The sequence below is a fragment of the Diceros bicornis genome, chromosome 39 (assembly GCF_020826845.1).
Source record: "Diceros bicornis minor isolate mBicDic1 chromosome 39, mDicBic1.mat.cur, whole genome shotgun sequence".
NCBI classification, from domain to species: Eukaryota; Metazoa; Chordata; class Mammalia; order Perissodactyla; family Rhinocerotidae; genus Diceros; species Diceros bicornis.
The window spans coordinates 17,372,762-17,398,545 of NC_080778.1; the positions used below are offsets into that span (position 1 = coordinate 17,372,762).

The 25,784-nt window shown below is 41.2% G+C and overlaps 1 protein-coding gene across 1 annotated transcript in view; it reads right to left on the reverse strand.

The window, feature by feature from the left end:
• Nucleotides 1–25,784, reverse strand: part of AKAP12 (A-kinase anchoring protein 12) — a 95,037-nt gene that overhangs the window by 35,575 nt on the left and 33,678 nt on the right. Inside the window, exon 2 of the mRNA XM_058534143.1 lies at nt 2,859–2,976. Within this exon, the coding sequence (XP_058390126.1) occupies nt 2,859–2,976 (118 nt within the window). The remainder of the gene's footprint in view (nt 1–2,858; nt 2,977–25,784) is intronic.

Here is a 25,784-nt window from a genome sequence, read left to right on the forward strand (position 1 = left end):
TTCCATTTTCATTATAGGAAGAGGATCGGTTCTGAATTACCAGTATTTCTGGTTTCAGAAAGAGAGCAAGCAAGTCCAGATGGGAAAATATTTTCACTTTTGACTTTGTCTAAATATTGTCTATCATTTTAAATTAAAAACCCTCTAGCAGGAATGCCTCCTGTTTGTACTTTTGTCCCATCCATTGATCAATTTGGCAGGACCAAATTCCACTGTTGGCTCACCCTCCCAGGGACCAAGATGGGTCAGATCTGTTCTTACTGAAGTGGATGGTAGTGGAAACCAAGGTCCTCCAAATCCTACAGTGGTTGCATACCAAACCATGCCCTTGTTGACATTACAGTAAGCTTCCATGTAGAATGGACTTCTGGAAATAACCATAAAATCTAACCATAGATTTCAGGCTATCACTTATGTCAAAAGATAAGCATGAAAAAATATTGTTTAATAACTTGGCATACAGACTCTGTCTGCATTTACATTGCCAGGCCGACAAAATGGGGAAGGAAAAAACAAAACAAGTGTACCAGGCTGCCTCAGAGACCATAATAAGCCAAAGGAATAAAAAATTCTGCCTAAAACAGTAAAAGTTCATTCATCCCAAAGTCAGGGCCTCCGGAAATGCCTCTGGTGGCAGCCTCTGCGGCACTGGGCCACAAGGGGGTCCTTTCCTAGGCATCAAGGCCTTTGAGGATCTTTTGGAGGACAAGGTATATTAATTACCGCTCTTCCTGCAAGAGACATTTGGTATTTGCTCAGACCCCCAAGGCCGTGTTCAGAAGCCTGGGTTGGCTCAGGGAGACAATGGAGTAATCAGAGGGAGGGGGCAGAATCACTGTCTATAAAAATCAGTGTTTACCCACATGGCTGAAATGTGAAAGAAATCACATCTGGACGAAAGGAAGATAGCCAGCCAACCTCCAGTAAACATGCCACAGACTACAAGGGATTTCCATGCTATCTGGGATTATACGGAAACTTGGGCATCTGCTAATGCCTGTCCTCTCCCCTTCTCCATCCTACACATCAGCGTCAGATAAGATGCCCGCCTGACCCTGGCACTCCCTTGATGGCGTATCTCGGTGACTCTATTTTGCCCACTAAATACTTTCTGAACTCCACTCTGCTTTCAGAGCCTGTTGCTCAGCCTGTTTTCCTTGCTGGGTTTTCATTTTACTCTTTGCTCAGACTACGCCGTTCCCATAGACAAGCCTGTGGACGTGACCCGCACAGTAACAGCGCAGTGGTTAAGAGCTCGTGCTTGGGAAGCTGCTGGTCTGGGTTTGAATCTTGAGAACGATACTACCTACCTCATAGGGTAGCTAGCTGTTAACTATGAAAGGCCATCACGGACAAAAGGCACAGTCCCAGGACCATAATAAAAGCTCGGGCAGTGCTGGCTGTTATTATTCTCTTGACTTTGGCTGGTGTCCATTGTCTCAACAAATCTAAATAACCTCCCCTCAGTCCTCAGATCTTGCCCCAGGCTCTGAGCTCCAAGGATTGCTCCACTTGAACTCTGAGCAGCTCTCCTCTCTTGCAAATTTCATTAGATAACCACCACGTTGCCTTGTCTTAACCTTATTTTTATCTTCTGTATCCTTCCACAGACTAGGTTCTTGTGCCCTAAGTGATGGACCATTTCTCAGCTTTCTTCATCTTCCCTGAAGCCCAGTGGCTTGGCCACAGAAGGCTCCAAAACTGCTGTGGTTTGATTTGAGTCAAAAGTTACCATGGGAAGAACAAAGCGTGGGACTTGGGATTTGAGTTGGGGCCATTCCAATTATTTTGGGGGAAACTATTTGGAACTCGCACACTAGGTCATGAAAATCCTCTTCTGTGAGACTGTATTTCTAACTTTATATTGTGCCTGTGGTGCTATATAAAGATCAGTATTCCCACCGACTTCAAAAGCAGCTCCCTGCTTGAAGCAGCACCGCGGGGGCATTGAACAAGAAGAGAAACACGTTCCACATGTTAGAAGAATCTCATTTAACCGAGGCCACGGCCAGCCTCCTTTCACAGGACTTTCCCTTTCATTCGTCTTTTTCACATTGCATAAGATTCAGCGTTTGCTGTATGCCAAACCATCATTTTATATATCTTCCATAGCAGTTGTTAAATTGTTCCTTTGTTTATGATTAAATGGAACGATGAGACAAGAACTAAAGAATAGAGGAAGGTTCTTCTTCAACATGTGGCCCTTCACAAGAGACCTCCTGGTCAGAGTGCTTCGTTCTGACCCTAAGGTGTGGTTCTCCCACCACACATGGGCTGAAATCAAACCAGTGAAGAGTGTGGTGAAAGATTCGCATTCCAATGACCACTCCTCTAGGATCTGGAGGCTCAAGAGCTATAAAACATGCAGCATATTATAGTTTGTGCAAAGAGAAGTGTGCACCTTGAGATGTACAGTACCAGAAAGATCTGTGCACGTATAGCAGGCTACTCTCTATAGTGAGAGATACTGACTCTTAAAGCAAACATGGCTCCAGTGTTTCCAACAAGAATTCACATTGACACCAGACAGGTAGTTGGGAGAAGACAATAATGAATAATAATAATAATAATTAAGTTCCAGATAAGGATGTCTAAGAAAGAGGAAACATGACTTTACTCCCTATACCTAAGCATAGGGATAACTTCCTATACCTGAGTATAAGGGCTACCCTAAGGGTCAGATAAATACTTCCTTTTGTAACCAATGGATTGCTTTTGTTGTCAACATCATCCACCCCCAGGTAGGAGGACACTACACATTCTACCCAGGCCTGTGTTTACTGTTCTCTGTGGATTTGTTTCAAGTGCTGTTGTCCTCCAGCCCCGGGTTCTGCCCGGAGCCTGGAAAGGCGTCTTACCATCCTCTGCGACAATGACTTCCTCCATTTGGCCATCCAAGGCTCCCTCCTGGAGGCTGACCTCTTCTTGCTCGGCTAAGCCATTGATGGTGGACAGCTGACCATTCTTCTGTAGGAGCTATGGGGAAGACAAAACCAAGTCCACTTAATCTCAATCTTCACCACCAAGTTAGAAACAATACTGTGACTTCAAGAATATAAACAGTTTAAAGGAGAAATACAAAGAAATGGAGGTTCAATGACAATGAAGATTTGTCTTTTACTGTCTGAAGGATCCAACTACCTTACAAAAGGTACAAGGAGCTATTATCAGGCAGATAGGGCCTTCCTTCTGGGTAAGTGTGCACACCATTCATTCGTTCATCTCAATACCATGCATGATATACACACACCCCCATTCCAGGCCTATCTGAGATACAACAATGAATAAGTCAGGTGTGGTCCCCATCACACTGAGCTCACAAACTACTATGGAAAGCAGACTTTTGAAAAAATATTTTTTATTTAAAATTTAAAAGAACGTTTCCTTGTGATTAGATGCAGGTCATGCATATTTGACTGGGACATACATAAGTGATTTGACTGGGACATACATAAGTGACAACGTGTCCTTCTCAGAGTAGAGGGCAGACATTTAAGCAAACAATTATTAAATTGCAGCTATGGAAACTGTCACGAAGGAGGAATACATAGAGCAAATGACAATTAGCAGAGGGCTCTAACGTGGGCAGGGATGTCAAGAGGGCTTCTCTGAGGAAGCGAAGGAAGCCAAGAGCTGAGATCTAAGCCCCCAGGTGAGGGGCATGTGAGAAAGGGGTAAAGGGATGCAGAGAGGTGAGGCAAGTTAGAAGGCCCCGGGTTCCATGGCCAGTGTATCCAGAGCAAACAAAGAAGAGACACGTAACACACGCTTCTATGAGTCATTGTTTTTTCCTTAAAAACACTACTAAAATGGTCATTTGCAATCTTCCCCATAGACTGTGCAATTGATGTCATCAGTTGCAAAACCACTAGACATATAGACGTGCCCTTACGTCCTGTTTTTAATCCTGAGACTATAGGTAAAAAGTTTTAAGCCACATAAAAAGAGCACAGTAACCATTAGGAGTCTAAAGATCTCAACAATGCTTTATAGTTCTTATACATTTCTCATTTGTCTTAAAACCTATGTAGGCAGGTGCTATTGTTTCCATTGTAGAGATGAGGACACTGACACTCAAAGTGATCACAGAGGGTAGGGATGGCTGGCACAGGTCCCACAGCTCAGCAATGGAAACGCCATGGCCCAAACGCCAGGACTCATCACCAACTACTTCCCGGGTTTTTCCACAACACTATGAATTGTTGAAGGACTTGTTTCTACCCACAATAATAAAATGCCTTAAAGAGTATTCCATAGTACCTCCCTACTCCCAGTCTCAACGCTCGACCCTCCATGGGCATCATTCCATGCTGCTTACAGGCCAACGGAACGCACTGGCCAAACCACTGTCTTCCATCAGAGCCTTGAAAGGACAGTGGGTTCGAGACAGTCCATCCAGAAGGCTTGAACGGTGCTAAATTGATTTCACCTGGCTGTTCTCTACTCCCAGCAAAGCCATCCGTCAACTGCATGAGCTGCCTCCTGAAATAACACCACTGTGCTTTAATACTTACACTACAGATGCAATAGTTGGCTTCAAAATGCCCATGCTGAGTCCATTTATTAGACGGAATGCTCAGATTACATTTCCACTTAAAGTCTTCTCTTACCAAAATGTGAAAGATGGGAATTTTAAATGAAAGCTAAAGACAAAAGCAGGGGGAGGGAGGAGGTCTCCGCAATGCCCATCAGCAAAAAATGTCAGCATTTAAGAGTACTTTAACTAAAAATCACTAGTTATGTGCATAGGTTAGACTTAGATTTGATTAAGAACGTGAAAAAGAGCCAGAGAAGGAAAGCAGGAAACATTATTGTGGGCTACACAGTAATCCAATGAATCTTACACCTAAAAAATGTTGACGTACACACCATGATATGGCAACCTAAACGGCAACAGGAGACAGCCGTTCTAATACTTCAATTTCAATTCAATAAACTTTGGTCAAGTATGTCCTTGCTTAGGAAGAAGAACTCTGAAGTTCTGTAGCGTTTTAGAGTTCTACAGAGTTTCCATAATTCTTGAAAGAGTTCTCATAATTCTTTGTAAATTGTCAAATCCAAGAAATCTCTAACTGTAGCCAAATTGAGTATCTTTCATTGTGAAGGGTGTACAGGACACAGCCACAAACTTTCGTCTACTCTTCTAGAAATGTTACACATATATAACGAAGTACATTAGATGATAGAAAATCAGTCTTAAGAACTGAGATCACCTGCTAGCCCTCCTCATATCTGAAGTGTGATAACAAGTAAAATTATGGGTTAGTCATTCCCAGTGACCACAAGGCAACGACTGTACCTCAGAAAGGCACTTGAACTATGAATTTTGGTGACAATATATGACAGTGACATTACTGAAACTGAGTTTTGAGCCTATTTTATTATATGCATAGCTCAGTCCAGCAAGGGTACCCAAGCTTTGACCCCACGGTGATGGCTTGAGTGAGTATTCAGAGCCCATGACACACCGACACTCCACACAAAAAAAGGACTTCATTCCTAGTCATAGTCAGACATTTCCACCATTCTGTGTTTCACTTAGAGATGCTTTTTTAAAATCCCATGTGTTCTCGTAGAAGGATAATTCATTTTTTTCCATGCCAAAAAAGAAAGTTTTCTGTTTTCCTTTTCTCCCATCCTGAACCATCAAAATAATTCATACTATTGTTAAGGGTTCAGGTGCTTCCGAGAGTTATCTATAAGTTAAAGTCACCTCACATCATAAGAAACCTAACCCACGGTTCCTTAACATTTAAGGGCTTTCTGTATTTTCTAAGTGTGTATATATGCACATAAGCATTTGTTTTTAAAAGAACAAAAACGGAGAATACATGCTTTTTTTATAACCTGATTGCTTCATCTATTGTGGGTGCTTTTCTTTATCAATAAACACATATCTGGCTCGTCCTCAGTCATTCTCTCTTTTCTCTGTACCTCAAATTCCCACAGAAGACAAGGATTTATCAGTTATGCCCAGACAGACCTTGAAAGATGCAAGGACACAGCTTAGGGACAAAGGGGATGGCAAGTGTTAGAGCCAGATGAGACGCAAGGGCCATCTAATTCAGAGAGGGAAGTAGTATCAGGATTTAAGCTTCCAAACAAGAAAGAAGAAGGAAATTCCTATTCCACTCTTTCACTCTGCGGCTTCCTCACATAGCTTTGTCCATTCATCTTGTAATTGCTTTTATGAAAACAGTTATGTCTTTTGAGATGAGAACTGGTCTTGAAAGACAGGCTCCTTACACATAAACATAGTCAGCCCCAGAAAACCTCTTTTCCCACTGGATTTGTGCTTCAAAAAGCGTAAATGCCTCCAGTGAGCAAATCAAAACCCTAAGTGTTTTCAAGCTTATATCCTTTGAGTGGGTCAGCCAGAGTTTATTCCCGTAAAGTATTACCACATTACAACTAAACAAGCTTTAAAAAAAAAAATCTCAAATGCTTCCAGCAACAGTGTTTTCCTCTCATTCCTGTAAGAACAACTGAAAATATCCAAAATGGTAGCCAAGCCATCGCGGAAAAACTACCAGCCGGGTCCCTTCCCCTTCCTTCTCCACAGGACTGTCCACAGCTTGCTGTGAGCCCCTCTGCAGAGTAAGCAGCAGGAGTATCAACGTCTTTAATGAATGTATTAAACAATGAACAAAATAGATGAAGTTTTCTTCTACAGGGCAAGGGAAATCATGAACAAAACAAAAAGACAACCCACCAACTGGGAGAAAATATTTGCAAATCACATATCCGACGAAGGGTTAATATCCAAAATCTATAAAGAACTCATACAACAAAAAACCAAACAACCCGATCAAAAAATGGGCAGAGGATCTGAACAGACATTTTTCCAAAGAAGATATACAGATGGCCAACAGGTACGTGAAAAGATATTCAACATCACTAATCTTTAGGGAAATGCAAATTAAAACTATAATGAGATATCACCTTGCACCTGTTAGAACAGCTATAATTACCAAGACAAAAAATAACAAAATATTGGAAAGGATGTAGAGAAAAGGGACCCCTCATACACTGCTGGTGGGAATGCAAACTGGTGCAGCCACTAGGGAAGACAATGTGGAGATTTCTCAAAAAATTAAAAATAGAAAACCATACGATCCAGCTATCCCACTACTGGGTATTTATCCAAAGAACTTAAAATCAACAAGTCAAAGAGACTTATGCACCCCTACATTCACTGCAGCCTTATTCACAATAGCCAAGACATGGAAGCAACCCCAAGTGCCCATCGACTAATGAATGGATAAAGAAGATGTGGTATAGACATACTATGGAGTACTACTCAGCCACAAAAAGACAATATCTTCCCATTTGCAACAACATGGATGGTCCTTGAGGGGATTATGTTAAGCAAAATCAGCCAGACAAAAACAAACATCACCTGATTTCACTCATATGTGGACTATAAACAAACACATAGACAAAGAGAACAGATTAGTGGTTACCAGAGGGGAAGGGGGTTGGGGGGTGTGCAAAAGGGGTAAAGGGGTACATATATATGGCGACAGATAAAAATTAGACTATTGGTGGTGAGCATGATGCAGTCTATACAGAAACTGATAAATAATAATGTACACCTGAAATTTCACCATGTTATAAACCATTATAAGCTCAAACTAATAATTTTTTTTAAAAAACAGATGCGCTCTTGACAGCTGTAGGGACGTTGGGGGTAGAGGAGATGAGCCTGCTAAAGTAACTACTTTCACCACACAAGTGATGCTCCTGGCTCTACATTCTCACTGGATGATCAGCACAGGTGGGATGAGCCCCAGAGTCCTGTAGTCCATGTGGGTGTAGTAGATGAGACCCCAGCCAGAGAAATTCATCCCAACTCCTGTGGCAAACCCAAAAACCAGAACTGTTAAGTGGCTGTAACCAGGAAGGAAAAAGAAGTAAATCGATACAACCAAGGACACGTGCACAAATGGTCAGAATAAAAACATTACCTGGAAGGAATTTTAAATCTGTGACAAAACTTGTGAAGAAAACTCTGCAATGTGTTTTTTTCTTCATTCTAATATACAGTGTTTTGAAAGCAAATCTTTAAAAATGTCAAACAGAATGAAATAGAAATCAGAATAACTCAGTAAACAATATCTTTGGAGAACAATTTGGAAACAGCTATAAACATTTTAAACATACATATCCATTGGTATGTACCACTCCATTCTAACAGATATGGCTTTACCTACTTATGCAGGTAAAGGTACAATCATGTGCAATATACAATACAATAGCAAAAACCTTAAGTGTCTGTCAGTAGAGGGGAAGAATTAAATTATGAGACATCCATATAATAGACAGCATCGAAAGCAATGAGTTAAATCTAGACACACTGATGTGGGTACACGTCCCCATTTTAATCGGAAAAAACAAGCTGATGAGACTATTTGATTCCTTTATGTGTTTAAAATAAAACAAAAAACTCACTAACAGGGAGAGAGGATGGGAGGCAAGGGGAGAGTGCTCGCTCCAATGTTTACATAAGCATTTTTTTTTAAGTTTGGAATAATATATACCAAATCTTGAACAATGACTACCTCTATGGAATTTCTGTTGTTTGGTTTTATCCTTTGCAAAGGGGTTGGGGGAAGAGACATGGTTTTCTTTTTATTCATTTTATCATTATAGAGGTGAAAATACATTGAACCCTAAAGTCCATAGATTCTTAGGCAATAAGCATGCTATTAACCCACCTTTCCAGGGTTCTTAAATCTTTCAGATCATCTGAACCAAGGGACCAGACTGCCCAGATGGAGGTTTAACTCCTCTGTTCATGTTATCTCCAAGTGTGATTAGCATATTAATATCCTCAGCCAAGCCATTATGCAGAAACAATGACCAAGACACAGACAAGAATACCACGGTTCAGAGGCTCCTGATATAGTAATATATGTATGATGTACCCATTGCACAAACGTGTCCTATATACATTTGCTAACTTAATCCTCCACCTTAAGGAAGCTACTATCATCAACCCTGCTTTACAGCCCAGGAAGCAGAAGCACCAAAGAGACATGGCAGATATGAAGCTGGGACTCAAACCAGGCGGTCTCAGTGCAAAGAATGTTCTGTCTCGGGACTGAGTCCTCCAGCTCCTAAGTCAGAAACAACCAGCCCACCCATTTCACAAAAATGGTACAGGCTATCCAAGAATATAAGTCTACGTCAGCATCCTGACAATATCAACCAGCCTAGGTTATGTGTTATGCTAAATGTTTTCCTTCAAATTTAGGGGTCATTTACAGAACGCTAACCGAATTACGGGTTTCAAAAGGTTTGCTTTAGTTTTAAAAAGTAACCATTTTTATTTCAAACTAATCTAAGGAGAAAGCTTTGTAAAATCCAAGTCTAAACACTAAACACCTAAAGGTTATCAACCTTTAGGATAGAGAGCAAGATACAGAAGAGGGGATGCTTATTAATTAAATGAAATTGATCCAATTCCTACAGTTAAGATCACTGAAAAAAAAACAAAACAAACACAAAAAACTCAGAGGAAAGAAAGCAAAAGATAAACAAAAATAACATAAAACAAGAAACAATTCTAAATACCCAAAATTTGGGGGATGGTCACAGCATATCTTCTAGGTATTAAAAATGGCACCTACAAAGAATATGTGGAGATGTATTTTATGTTGTAATATTAAATTTAAAAAGCAAACTAAAGTTACATATACAAAATGATTACAAATATATACAAGAACACTGTAAAATAGCAACAATATTGCCAAATCATTAATATCACAATATACTAAGTTATCACTGGGGAGGGAACTAGGAATATTTGCTATCCTCTATTTTTCTACTTTTCTGTGTTCTGTTCTTTATCTAATTAACATGATTACCTTTGCAATTGGGTAGGAGGAGAGCTTTTCCTTCAAAAGTTGGTTTGTTTTGGTTTGTTTATTTTTAGTATGGGCGGGAGACAGTTAAGAAAACGTCGCTTTCCAGTCAAGCATTTTACTTCTAATTTCTACCAGCCACATGAATTTTCATGGGAAAACAGAATGGCTTTAAGATAGAACCTTAACAGTGAAATCATATTTCAAGAGCTTTTTCATGCAAAGTAACCCATATTCACTCCTGAACCTTGGATGACATGGCGGGCTCAGAGCAGAGCAGATGGCCGGGTACTCGGGGGCAAGATTACATACTTCAAATCTGGTGTTTTATAATTGGCCCATTATTGTCAAAGGCTGAAACTTGGTAACTCCAGGCCAGCAAACAGGAGGTGGCTGGGAGAGCAGGGTCTGACCTGCCATATGCTTACTTGATCTGTGGTCTTGGGTACCTTCTTCAACCTCTCATACCCTCCGTTGCTCTGAAAATGGGGTAAGAATTCATGTTTATCTACCTAAAAGGGTATTTGGGACATCACCCAACACACATTAACTGTTTTAATATGTCAACTATTAACATGAGCTTTAGCTACTTTTGTTATACCATCTGCTCTCAACATCTAATGGGAATGACTTGTCCCATGTCCATCTTCCCTCTAAAAAGAAAGGTCCAAGAGTTCTTGCCTGGTTTGCTCATGCTCTGCACTCAACAGAACACCCAGTGTGTTCTGTAACTTGTAATTCTTCTAATTTTCTTTCTTTTTTTTAAGGAAGATTGGCCCTGAGCTAACGTCTGTTGCCAATCTTCCTCCTTTTTTCCTTCTTTCTCCCCAAAGCCCCAGTAGATAGTTGTATGTCATAGTTGTACATCCTTCTAGTTGTACATCCATCCGTCTACGTGGGACGCCGCCGCAGCATGGCTTGACAAGCAGCACTTCTGGCCCAGGTTCCGAACCTGCGAACCCCAGGCCCCCGAATTGGAGCCCGGGAACTCAACTGCTGTGCCACCAGGCCAGCCCCTCTTCTAACTTTCTAACGGTCCAGGTAAGAGAAGAGGGGCAAAGTAGTTTACACAAAGGTCTAAATGGAGAAGAGCCATCTGAGTTTTTTCCTTTTTTTTCTTTTTCTTAACCATAGAAAATATGGGGGAACCAGCAGACAGCACAGCATGGCTCCCGCTGGCCATGGAACCTTAACTCTGGGCTCATCTTCCCAATGATAAATTGAGACATACCATCTCTATTTTCTGTTTGTTTTGAGATTCAAATGAAATAATATTTGGGAAAGATTTCTCTCTCAACTGAAAAGCACTCAGCAGCCATTTTATGAGTCTCAGTCCACCTCATCCAATCAAGGCCTAGCTTCTACTCCAGTATTTCTCCAGCCCTTGTATCACACTAAGATCACCTTTTATAAATTGTCCTAAAGTTTGTGTTGAGGAGGGTTTTGAAGGAGGCAGCATTAGATTCGAGACAAAGGCATCCAACAAAAGTTAGAAACAGCTCCGTACAAGGAGCATCTCGTTCCACGTGACCACATGCCCTCAAACGGGGATGCAGCACGAGACCCAGGGATAGTTAGAGTAAGATGGCCTTGCCTTGAAACAGACTTGGTCACAAGAGGAAGAGGCGTAGCCTTTTCTGCCTAGGGCTCCTGATTGGTTCCCACCCTTGAGTAGCAAAGGCAAGTTACCCACTGTGGGATTGGGACTGTAAACGACCCCCACACACACCACACACACCCAGAGCTGTGTAGTGCCTGTTGCTGAGCCCATCCATCAACACCGCTTAGAGGCGGCCATCTTTTTGGCTGAAGACTTATACAAGTCAAGAGCCATAGCCCCAAACAGGATCTTCACTCTCCAACCAAATTTCCCAAACAGCAAACATCCAGACAATAGTAAAAATATTTCATTCCCCCTTTTATTTAAATACAAGCACACAGAGTTTTCCAATTTTTTTGTGTGTGTGTGTGAGGAAGATCAGCCCTGAGCTAACATCCATGCCAATCCTCCTCTTTCTGCTGAGAAAGACTGGCCCTAGGCTAACATCCGTGCCCATCTTCCTCTACTTTATATGGGACACTGCCACAGCATGGCTTGACAAGTGGTGCCTCAGTGCACGCCCGGGATCCGAACCCGAGCCGCCAGCAGCGGAGCGCGTGCACTTAACCACTAGACCACAGGGCAGGCCCCTGCAATGTATTTTTAAAGTTCTAGAAACAGCAGAAAATAAAGTGGAGGCCAAATGTGGAAACTGACTACTCCATCAGAATCCATATTTACAAGAATTTTAGATGGGCAATAGCCCATCAAAATTTTTGTGAGCAAACTGGATTGAATTCTTTAATCCCTGTATGCCTCCCCTACCCAGCCATGCTTTCCAACCAGTCAGCCTTAAGATGCTGTGTCTCAGCATGAAACCATCCCAACACAAGAGTCAGTCCACCTCTGAGATGCAGAAATAAAACTTTATGGAAACATCAGTGTTAAAATAATTTTTAAAAGGTTTCTTTTTTTTTTTTAATTCAAGCAATTTTTCTCATTTATTTATTTTTTTGGTGAGGAAGATTTTCCCTGAGCTAACATCTGTGCCCATCTTCCTCTACTTTGTATATGGGACGCCGCCACAGCATGGCTGGATGAGCGGTGTGTAGGTCCTCACCCGGGATCCAAACCCGCAGACTCCAGGCCACCAAAGTGGAGCACGCGAACTTCACTACACCACCAGGCCAGCCCCTAAAGATTTCTTTAAGATTCTAAAATTATTGTTAATTCTGTAACATGTGGTAATAATAATTCAGTTATGTTAAGTCCTCAACTATTAGAGAAATATGATAACAGATTTACAGATGACATATCTCGTATTTGTTTTAAGATAAGCAAATAAAATTTAAAAATTAAAATTAGACGAAAAAAGATTGGTAAAATGTTGATTACAGTTGAAGCTGGGTGATGAGTACATGGGTGTATGATTCTCTACTTTTGTGTATATTTTGACATTTTCCAGAATTAAAAGAAAAAAATAAGTTTTCTCCAGTGAAGCATCTCACAGAGTTTAACTTTGAGGTACAGTCAATAAAATCTGTACAGTCAAGGAAACTTCAACACAATCAACAGAATTTCAAATTTATGTTCTAAACAGTAAAATGTTTCATTCCTTGATAATGATCTAATTTCTAACTAGCTCAAGATATATAATGAGTGCTAAGGCAATCCTTATATAGTAAGGATGGTATGCTAAAATTCCACGAATTTAAAAAAGGTTTAAGGCAATCCACAAAAGAAAAATATGAGATCTTTTAACTTGCAAGGCTTTTCAAAGAGAGAGAATGTGAGCTGCTTACCAAGTTTCAGAGGTATTGTCAAAATGTTCAGCCAAAAGCTCTCTCAAACCACATGAAATTGAGAAGAGTATCTACCCAAGGTCAAGGGTGCTTCTAGCAACCTCTAAATATAAGTCCTTATTGGGCTGGCCCGTGGCTTGACGGTTGGGTGCATACACTCCGCTCCTGGCGGCCCAGGTTCAGATCCTGGGCGCGCACCGATGCACCGCTTGTCAGGCCCTGCTGTGGCGGCGTCCCATATAAAGTGGAGGAGGATGGGCACGGATGTTGGCCCAGGGCCAGTCTCCCCCAGCAAAAAGAGGAGGATTGGTGGCGTGGACGTTAGCTCAGAGCTGATCTTCCTCACAAAAAAATAAAATAAAATAAGTCCTTGTCTTTGAGAAACTGACCTTTAGAGATCTCTTTCTGATCCCAATTCTCCTCCTGAAAGAAATGAAGGGCCCTCCTGTAAACGTGGCCACAGGCCCGCTTCTTAGAATACTGATGCCCTGAAGCCTCATTATCTTTAAATAAAACCACTGCTTGTTTTCAATTTCATGCTACTTCTTTCCATTCATATATTCAGCAAAACAAAACCAACAAACAAAAATATCCCCTTACCATCACACACCAGGATCAAGTGGGATTTATACCAGGAATGCAGGGATGGTTCAACATCCGCAAATCAATCAACGTGATACACCACATCAACAAAACAAAGAATAAAAACCACATGATCGTCTCAATAGACGCAGAGAAGGCATTTGACAAGATACAGCATCCATTTATGATAAAAACTCTCAATAAAATGGGAATAGAAGGAAAGTACCTCAACATAATAAAGGCCATATATGACAAACCCACAGCCAACGTCATACTCAACGGGGAAAGACTGAAAGCCATTCCTCTGAGAACAGGAACGAGGCAGGGCTGCCCACTCTCACCACTCCTGTTCAACATAGTACTGGAGGTTTTGGCCAGAGCAATTAGGCAAGAAAAAGGAATAAAAGGAATCCAAATAGGTAACGAAGAAGTGAAACTCTCACTATTTGCAGATGACATGATTGTATATATAGAAAACCCTAAAGAATCTGTTGGAAAACTGTTAGAAACAATCAACAACTACAGCAAAGTTGCAGGGTACAAAATCAATCTACAAAAATCAGTTGCATTTCTATATGCTAATAATGAACTAACAGAAAGAGAGCTCAAAAAGATAATACCATTTACAATTGCATCAAAAAGAATAAAATACCTAGGAATAAATATTACCAAGGAGGTGAAGGACCTATACAATGAGAACTACAAGACATTATTGAGGGAAATCCACAATGACATAAAGAAATGGAAAGATATCCCATGCACGTGGATTGGAAGAATAAACATAGTTAAAATGTCTATATTACCTAAAGCAATCTACAGATTCAATGCAATCCCAATCAGAATCCCAATGACATTCTTCACAGAAATAGAAAAAAGAATACTAAAATTTATATGGGGCAACAAAAGACCCCGAATAGCTAAAGAAATCCTAAAGAAAAAGAACAAAGCAGGAGGCATCACAATCCCTGACTTCAAAACATACTACAAAGCAATAGTAATCAAAACAGCATGGTACTGGTACAAAAACAGACACACAGATCAATGGAACAGAATTGAAAGCCCAGAAATAAAACCACACATATACGGACAGCTAATTTTCGACAAAGGTGCTAAGGACATGCAACGGAGAAAGGAAAGTCTCTTCAATAAATGGTGTTGGGAAAACTGGACAGCCACATGCAAAAGAATGAAAGTGGACCATGTGCTATCGCCATTCACAAAAATTAACTCAAAATGGATCAAAGACCTGAAGGTGAGACCTGAAACTATAAAACTCATAGAAGAAAATATAGGCAACACACTATTTGACATTGGTTTTAAAGGAATCTTTTCGGATGACATGCCTACCCAGACTAGGGAAACTAAAGAAAAAATAAACAAGTGGGACTTTATCAGATTAAAGAGCTTTTATAAGACAAATGAAACCAGAATCAAGATGAACAAACAACCAACCAGCTGGGAGAGAATATTTGCAAAACATACATCTGACAAGGGGTTGATCTCCATAATATATAAAGAACTCACACAAGTGAACAACAAAAAAACAAACAACCCGATCAAAAAATGGGCAGAGGAAATGAACAGACACTTCTCCAAGGAAGATATACAGATGGCCAATAGGCACATGAAAAGATGCTCAACATCACTAATCATCAGGGAAATGCAAATCAAAACAACACTAAGATACCACCTCACGCCCGTTAGAATGGCTATAATCACCAAGACAAAAAACAACAAATGTTGGAGAAGATGTGGAGAAACAGGAACCCTCATACACAGCTGGTGGGAATGCAAATTGGTGCAGCCTCTATGGAAAACGGTATGGAGATTCCTCAAAGAATTAAAAATAGAGATGCCCTATGATCCAGCCATCCCACTACTGGGAATCTATCCAACACACCTGAAATCAACAATCCAAAGAGGCTTATGCACCCCTATGTTCATTGCAGCATTATTCACCATAGCCAAGAAGTGGAAGCAACCTAAGTGTCCCTCGACTGACGATTGGATTAAGAAAATGTGGTATATATATACAATGGAATACTACTCAGCCATAAAAAAAGACAAAATCGTCCCATTTGCAACAACATGGATGGGCCTAGAGCGTATTATGTTAAGTGAAATAAGCCAGAAAGAGAAAGACAAACACTGTATGATCTCACTCATATGTGGAATATAAACTAACACATGGACAGAGAAAACTGGACTGTGGTTACCAGGGCAGTGGGGGTGGGAGGTGGGCACAAGGGGTGAAGGGAGTCATATATGTGGTGACGGACAAACAAAAATGTACAACCCAAAATTTCACAATGTTAGAAACCATTAAAACATCAATAAAAAAAAAAAAAAATCCCCTTACTGACTGATGACATTACGTTAAACATGACTGGGTTAATTTGAGGGACCCAGAAAAGGGGGCGAGAAACTCATCACCATCATCCAGGGTCAACGTGGCTCCCTTTCCTCCAGCCCCACGCGATGAAAACGCACAGTCAAGCTCTCTGGACCCTACACATACTACCATTTTATCTTGCAGGTCTGCACCTCCAAGGTCTGACTTATAGTCCTCTTAAAGTGCTGTTCAACTAGACAACATCCCTCAACGGACTGCTAGAAGCAAAAAATACTCACCAAAAAGCAACATTTAACCAAGTTCATACTTGACTGGCTTTGAACAGTTTTGCTGTGCTCCATTAATTCAATTAAATCCTACTGGAAAAAATTCTAATGCTCAGAATACAAAGATTAATCTTATTTTGCTTTTGAAATTGCAATGCTCATTATTTATGGAAAGTTTCTGAAATAGTGTCTGTACAGCACATGACCTTGTGGGTCCCTGAACGCCACTTGGTGAAGGGGTATATATACCAGATAGAGTCTCTGGTCACTGTCTACAAATCCCCAATTTCCTGTTTCTCATAATTTTCAGTAAAATTAATGAAATTACTTAACACAGTTTCAGGAGGAATAACTCAGACTCACTCCTGGACATGAGAAAAGAGTGAAAGCTAAGAAAGAGGCACTAAAATCACTAGTTTGTTTTTAGCATGAAAAATTAATTTTCAATGCAATTGAATGTTAATATTCAAATATTCAAATTGTTGGGTGTCTTAGAAAATAATATCTCATCTTGTTTACTTAAATCCGGAAGGTCTTGGCCCCTATAGGTGAACTCATTTTATTAAGAATTGTGTCTACATGGGCCGGCCCAGCGGCATAGTGGTTAAGCTCACGCACTCTGCTTCAGCAGCCTGGGGTTCACAGGTTCGGATCCCGGGTGCGGACCTACACGCCGCTCATCAAGCCATGCTGTGGTGGTGACCAACATACAAAATAGAGGAGGACTGGCACAGATGGTAGCTCAGGGACAATCTTCCTCACCAAAAAAAAAAAAAAAAAAAAAGAATGTTATCTGCAAATTAGGCCTCTAAATCTCAAAGATCAGCTTTTTTCAAACTGGTATCCAAGAATCAGTATGTCAAGTGTATGAATACCATTATACCAGGCATTATATCTCAGAAGTATTCTGTGCTCTAATCAGTTTGGGAAACTCTGATCTAAGCAAAGTTAACTTGATTTACTCAGACTTTCGAGACTCCTGACGTGCATTCTGAACCTCTAAGGAAGAAATCATTGTAGCATTTTCTAAAATGACCCCATAGAAGCCCTTTTGAGTCACATCTATTAACAATGCCCATAACTAAAGACACCAGGATAAATGTCGTAAGTTTTAACACATAACATTTCAGTCACATATTCCCCTCCCTTAAAAAGTTATAGTTGTTTTAAAAAGTACTAAAACTCCTGGGTTCTCTGGGAAAGTATGTAAAAGAAAACAAAGCTCTAAATCTGGTGAGGTAGGGGATCAACTATGCTGATTTCAGGCAAAGGGAATTTATAAGATCTCTGTTTAAGAGGAGGGAAATAAAAAGCACCTACGGCAATTCATTACATGAAGATGGGCTACCACAAGTCCATTACACAACACGCATACTTTGTGATGTTTGGAACGCCCACCATATTTATGTCTGTATCATACTTAGGATAAATGGATGGCTCCATAAATACAACTGAATAAACCTGTCACTCCTAGGCCAAGCCTCTGACACCACCAGCATCCTCCTCTGTGTGTGAAAACTATGCACAGGAATTGCAGAACCCTAGGCATCCACGGTGGTCCCCGCCCTGAAACGTGCCACCTCTCCTGGGGTAGTTGTCCTAACATTCCTGGTTAAGAACCGCTACTCAGCCTCACAGAATCAGAAAATAACTCTAAGAGTTGAACTTGAACTGTATTCTTTTTTTTCCCAACTAGCCTTAAACCAAGAAAACGCATTCCTACTTACATGATGTTGGATCAATGACACAATCCATCTAACACATCTTATTCAAATGAACCGTGGTTGAACTAGGGTGCCCACTTAGGGGCAAATACTAAGCAACCCAACAATTCGAAAGGTTCTTGTATTGGGGACAGAGAGGAAGCCCCACTCTCATGTTACTTACGCTCTTCTTAAACTTCAAAGCAATGCTAAGCAATGCTGAAATTCCATGTTTAACAGAAAACTAAGCACCTAACATCTACTGGTTAGTTATTTGACATTGGCCCCAGTGGGATGGAGCCTCTTACAGATCTTATCTTGTCCAGTTAGACACCTCAGGATAAAGACTCCTAAAGCTTGTATTCTAGTGTTATGACATATATCATGAATATCTAGGACAAGTTATTTTTTCCCCTTCTGAGTTGTCGTACCTACAAGATGGATAGGGCAAATCAATTGCCATCTTGACTTCCCAGGCCTCCACAGACCCCAATGCAAAATAAGCAAAGTATTACTGCAAGGACAACATGAAAATGAGTAGCTTAAAAGCATGAGATGGGTGTTTCGTAGCATTTCTAACAATGCTCATCCCTAGTTTCTTCTGAGTCCCTGCACCAGCAAGTTCATAAATAGTTTCATTCCTGGTAGATAGAGAAGTCAAGATTCCACTTCCCACGGAATCCCCACACACCACATCATCTTCAAGAAATTACTCTCCTTAGGTGGCTGCTTCTCTAAACGGACCTGCATTTGGTAGCAAATAATTACATCACATCCGTGCTTAGGAATTTGATAATAGAAAATGTTTTGAAATCCACTGAGGGCCAGAGAAAGGCTACATAGTTTCTTAGCCTGACAGATAAACAATTTGACGAAGGAAGAAACCACCATCATCTCAAGGCAAGTTTAGATTTTAAGGTTCAAAAAATTTTAGATGCTAATATCACTTCTTCTAATCAATGACACGTCCCTAAGACACGATATCAGAAACTTCACCACGGAAGGAGTCAGGAATGAAAAATATACAGTGACCAAACTTTGCACGATAAACTCCAATATCCAAAACCAGATACAGATCTGGGATCGAGTGAGAGTCCAGTGGTAGGGGCCCATGATCACCTGTTTATAGGAGGGAAGGCGAGATGGGAAACGGGGAGACACAAGAGGGTGTCTTATAAGAACCTCTTCTCCCATCCTGAGATGTTTATTTCTTTGTTTGCACAGGGAAGGATTCGCCCTGAGCTAACATCTGTTACCAATCTCCCTTTTTTTTCTCCCCAAAGCCCCAGTGTATGGTTGTATATCCCAATTGTAAGTCCTTCCAGTTCTATGTGAGCTGCCACCACAACATGGCAACTGACAGATGGGTGGTGTGGTTCCGTGACGGGGAAATGAATCCAGGCTGCCCAAGTGGTAAAAGCATCGAACTTGAACCTCTAGGCCATCAGCGCTGGCTCCCTTGTTTGTTTTAAGCAACCCAAGGAAGCATGGATCACCTCCTCTTGCAGGTTCTACACCACCTTGACGATTGCAATACTGGAAGATGGGAAGAGAAGTTTACTTTTGACTTTGCCCAACATAGGCAACATATTATTTAATTAGGAAGATAATGGAGATCACTGTCAAGGTTAAATAACATTCATTATCAGTGTGGCTGTACTGCCTTTGAACCACATTGGTTAAAACAATTGCTGATTTTTTAAAAATCCAGTTAGAGAGAAATTATCGATCATCCTGTTGCTACTTCAATTCAAAGTCTGTGCTCCATTTGATTGAACAAGAAAATGAACAAGCAAAATTGCTTGTCTTGTTTTCAATAAAATGAACTGAATTTGCAAAGATGGCCTATCTAAGCTAATGTGATTTAGCCAAGAATCAACAACTGCTATCCTATAATGTTCCGCTCCACATATTTCTAGCATGATCACTGAAAAACGAAGATACAGAAGAGAAAAACAGCAAATTGCTAATCCACAAAGAGCCGTGCTGTGTTTGCTAAAGAGCATCTATTGCTGCTTAGGCTGAATTCTAGACTGCTTTTCAATTGATTAAGGGTCTGCCTCACCTCTGCTTCTTTCTGAAGGCTGCTAAGCAAGGGTTCCCCTGCCAGAACCTCTCCTGCCTGGAATTTTTCGGACAGAAGGCGCTCAGCAAGGAAGGAAGGGGAGGGGGCCAGCCAATGGCCAGCAAGAGCTATGTTGAGGCATCCCGAGGGACTTCCAGAAATGCCTCCTTCTATGTGAAAAAACTAAAGAAGTTTCCTCTACACTGTGGCATGGATTACTTAATAAAGTTATTAAACATTTAGCTCTGATAATGGACTTGAAGATGCCATTTTGGAGAATCCATTTAGGGTTTGTGGATGGCTAATAACAGAATTAAAATGATGAACTGAAATGGGTTTCTCTGACGCCCCGGAATTCAAAAGGCCTGCTGGATGGCAAAACAAAAGTGATGCAAATCCAGTCACTTGAGCACAGCACAGCACTTGAGCACACCAGACTTAGCAGTAAGTCTGGCGGGAGTAAAACAAGGACTCTGTCCAGGCCCACGGATTCATAAAAGGCAGGTGATGGCAGGACCTTTCCCTTAACTGGTAAAAATGCTACGAAGTTTCTCTGGATCCAGCACAAGGCGGTGAAATAAATGCAAAGAGCACAATTTACAAATAGAAAGATGGGGAGGGAATACCGGCTCAGCCACTTATTGGCTGTCAGACGTTTTGAGTCCATTTCTCATCCTCTGAGCCTGTATCCCTTCACCTATAAAATGGGGATAATACTTTGCAGAGTTGTTGTACCCACACCCCAACCCAATGAAGTCAGAATCTCTGGGAACAGGACCCAGTAATTAGCGGTTTCTAAAGCTCCCTGGGTGAGTCCAATGGGCAGCCACTGTCCCAGAGGCATGATGTTGACCAAAGCAACCTGACAACTGGTAAACAGGGACACGGGACATTTGGAAACCAAGCTCTCAAAAGGAAAACAAATCAGAATGCAGGTAAGGTTATAAGAGGCGGGTTTACACGCACAGGCAGGGAGCTTTTATGCAGGTAGAGTTTTGGGCGGGACCTAGCGGGAGTAACTTCCAAGGAAGAGGAGGGGAGGTTACTTGCTGCAGGGGTGGGGGTGGGGGGGATAGAAACAAGGAGCTGGTAAAGGTTGGAAGTCACCACAGAAGACGAGAGGAAGGTGCATTTAATAAAAAGACAGTGAGGAGTTCTAACTGAACTCTGAGGCCTCGGGGCCAGGGATCAATCTGCTTGGCTCAAGGTTTTCCTCTGCGTGCACCCGACAGTATGGATGTAAAAGTGAAGAGATCTGAGAACTGGGTGAGGGATACCACAGGAGAAATGAGACGGCAGTGAGCACTTCTGCACTATGTGCAGCCGGTCCAGCCTGAGACCCAGCTCACCATGGCGTCCAGCTGATGCAGCAGTGCCATGGAGGGACCTCCCACCCAGCCCTCCTTGCGGGATGCTCAGCAAAGATGGCATTTTGGCCTCCAAGACACTGCCCAGTGCTCCTGTCACCCAAATGGCCCCATCAGGCTACCTGAACTCAGTGGAGAAGGAACTCCATCACGTCAGTTCCTATAAGCAATAACAGGTGCTAAGATAATTTTTACATAAAGAAATAGTGGCTATTTTAAGAACAGGTTTATTTTACTCAATACATTTCTTCAGTGTCAACAGTAAGCTTCTAAACCATCTTGATCAGATGCATCTTCCAAAGCCATGCCTTCTGGACAAGTGAAAGTATATTAAAACAAAGCCAAACAAAAACTGACACAAGCCTAAATGTGCTAGTGACTGTGTTACCTAAGGATTAAAAAGTCACAGTCCAGGTTACACAACAGAAGTCTCTGCAAGGGAAGCATCTCTCAGCCTTTGCTTTGAAAGATCTAGAGTCAAGCCTTTTACAAAAGCCTCATGAGGAAAAGCAACATCTGGGCAGACCCACCGCCCTCTCCTTATAAAATTAACCTGACCACGGGATCTATATTCAATAGTCCTGTGCTTCCTTTCTCTTGCAGGCCAGCCGAGACTACATTAATCAAGTCGTTCTAAGAGAGACTGCCTAGATAGAAAAATAGCGGCTCTCGTTTCTTTTTTCTTTCTTATTTTCTTGGTTTTAAAAAATTACTCAGTAAATTTGTAAGTTAAGTTATACTGCACATAGACCGCACATATCTTCCTAGGATCTAACTCTACTCAAGGGAAAGGGGAGAGTGTTCCTAAAGAAGTGGACATCGTACAAAGCCTTTTCATTGGCAAAGAGCTACAAAAACCACGGCAACTCCAAGGTTTTCGGGAGACTTTTTTGTTTGGTTGGTTGTTTTTTGCTACCAAATCTATTTCCCCACACTTGGGCTTCTGACACATACAGGGTGGTCAGAATATTCACTAAAATATAAGCAGACACTCTAAAAAGCATTGCCTAATTAAAAATACATTCATAGTCTAGCCAAGCATCACGGTGAATTCGCAGGAAAACTTCAAGCTGTGTAACCATCTCTGAGCATTCGAGGTGGACAATCTTAGCTTGAATCTCTTAATCTGCATTCAAAGAAAAGAAAAAAAAATACATGTCCCATAATGTCTAGTTTTTTAAAATCTTCCAGAAAAATACAAGCCTAAGAGAGGAAAGCACTTCCAGTAGGAATTTAATTATTACTTGAATATTGAATATAAGTGATCTCATACCAGTGCATTCTCCATTTAAAAAGAGAATCCATTAACTTAATTTATAAATATGTTATACCTGTCAAAATAGCTTTTAGAGCTGCCAGCTGTTTTAGAGAACATCTAGGAATGCCTTTAATACCTTAGTTTTTAGCTTCATCAGGAATACAGTGGAACAGAGTAGGCCTTGTTCTCCACCTAAACACACTCAAAGGAGTCCTGTCCATTTAGGAGGCAGAAGGCGTTAATTTGGGAGAAACTCACTCTGTCCTCCAAATGTAGATGGTTCTACTTCTGAATGGAGGTGGGAGCAGTGAGGGGCAACTCAGATATATCCCAAACCCAACAGAAGTATGAATTATATATTTCAGGAGGTCTCTGTCATCCTGAGTTATAACCACCAACTTTAGAAGAGCACTTCATTTTAGCACCTAATGTTTGAAAAGTCAGTTTGAATAGTGTGCTCCTAATTCTTTAACCTAATAAAATGTATTTACCTCCATCTCAGCTGACTCTGCCTCCCCAACAGCTGTGGGGCCTTGACCAAGCCGACAGCGGCACCTCCGGTTCTTGTTTGATTGTTTTGGTCTATAAAATATAAGCCCTGAACTCTCCTGAGCTCTGAGCTCTGACCGTCTCTGAACCAGATCGTATCAGGACTCTCAGTCAAGAGGAACAAGTTACTGTGCTTTGATACCTGGATAGACAGAGAGGAAAGTGGCTTGTTTAGTCCACAAGAGCTTCACTAAATAATAATGGGCATCTAAATGGAGGTGGCCCACTCATGAACCACTTGGCAAAGACTTGTAGGCAAAGGAAATGATTTCCAGACGTGGAGCCTTTAACTGCTAGTGAAATAGTCTCCAGTACTCCCACCTCAGTGACTACAAAGGGAAAGCTGCTGTGTTTTTGTTTTTTTAAGAATGCAAGCCAACACCTGGTCTAGCTAGTGGTGGTGGTTCCCCATGAAGCAGTGTGGGCTTCTGGACAATGCCTCCTCTGCTGCCTTTGATCTTGAACCTTGAGAGCAAGCCAGGGAGAAACTATCTGGACATCAGAACTGGGAACTGGGCAGACAGGTGCCAGCCTTCTCTGCTGACTTCATCTGAAATCCTTTCAATTTGAGCCTATTCCTAGAGCAAGTCTGCTTCTCCAGGGAAAAGGGCCCAAACAAGCAGCCCATCAATGACCCCCTCTCAAAATTGCTGTTGCCTTCATCTCTTTTCAAATTACAACCTCCTGGGCCAGCCCCAGTGGCCTAGTGGTTAAGCTGAGCACTGTCTGCTTCGGCGGCCCAGGTTCGGTTCCCGGGTGTGGACCTACACTACTCGTCAGTGGCCATGCTGTGGTGGCGGCTCACATACAAAAAGAGGAAGATTGGCCACAGATGTTAGCTCAGGGCAAATCTTCCTCAGCAAAAATAAATAAATAAATTACAACCTCCAGAAGATGATCACGTTACAGATGGGAATGATCACAAAGCCTTTGTACTTTTTGAACCAAATGCTGACTTACAGGAATTGATTTGCTTTAAATTCACAGCATAGAAAAACTATCTTAGAAACTGGGAAATATATTTGGCTTTCTTCATCACAGACTGAACAAGTGATTTCCTCTCCCCCTACAACCCACCCAAATGGTAAACTATAATACTTTTAATATCTTTTCTGTTTTCTTTACATAATCTACTCCCCTCACTTTTTTGCTTGAAACTGAGTTTTTTTTTTTTCTAAACAAGAATAGATTATGACTGGAGAAGTTACTGCCAAAGAAACCTTTGATTGTTTTAATACTCATTTTTCTCAAATTTGCGTATTATTCTTCTAAAAAACATCTTCTTTTTATCTTTTCCATAAACTCTCCATTGAGGATTGTAAGCTCTCTGGTAATCAGCGGTTTGAAAAAGACACACAGAAAATGAACAGCAGTCTCTCTGATGGTACGATCACCTCCTGGCAAGGAAAAAATTATTCAATGGCAAACTCAATAATGTGAATCACTGCCAAGACAGAAAAATGTTATTTGGTATCCATTCATATAATAACGGGGAAAATAGTTTTGAGATTGAAAAATTTTCATATGAATTAGGTTAGCAAATGTCCTATTAAACTGTTTCCAGTCATTGCCTCTGGGGAGAAGGGGACAACATTTTTCTTTAATATTTAAGTTTTTATGATGGAATTAGTCTTACTCAATCCCAATACACTCTCCCCTCTGTTGCTTCATAAATTGTGTTCTTCACAGTAACTATTCTTAAAATAAAGTCACGGATTCTTGCAACCTAGAAGAGTACAGACTCATCGTGCATCTTGCATTTCATTCTGTTTATTGACCTTCACTCTCCAAAGTCTCTGTATTAGTCAGCTCCAGCTGCTGTAACAAAATACCACAGACTAAGTGGTTTAAACAACAGAAATTTATTCCTCACAGTTCTGGAGGCTGGGAAGTCTGAGATCAAGGTGTCAGTCCATTTGATTTCTGGTGAGTACCTGCTGCTTAGCTTGTAGGTGGCGACCTTCTGACTGTGCGATCACATGGTGATGGGAGAGGGAGAGAAAGAGAGAGAGCAGAGCCCTCTCTGGTGTCTCTTCTTAGAAGGATACAAATCCTTTCAATCAGGGCCTCAGTCTATGACCTCATTTAACCTTAATTACCTCCTTATAGGCCCTAGCTCCAAAATCAGTCACTTTGGGGGTTAGGGCTTCAACATGTGAATTTTGGGGAGACATGATTTACCCATGGCAGGGAGTAATCCCTGGAAGGGGGCCACAAGGGAGGCTTCTGGGGCCCTGGTAATGTTCTACAAACTGACCCGGGAGCTCTTTACACACAGTGTTCATTTTGTAAGACTCCACGAAGCCATCATACTCAAGATTTGTACATTTTACTGAATGTAAGTAAGTTGACCATAAGCAAACAAACCTAAAAACCCTGAAACCATCAGTCTGGCTCCGAAGTGTTTTTCTAAACTCAGACAATAGAATGAAG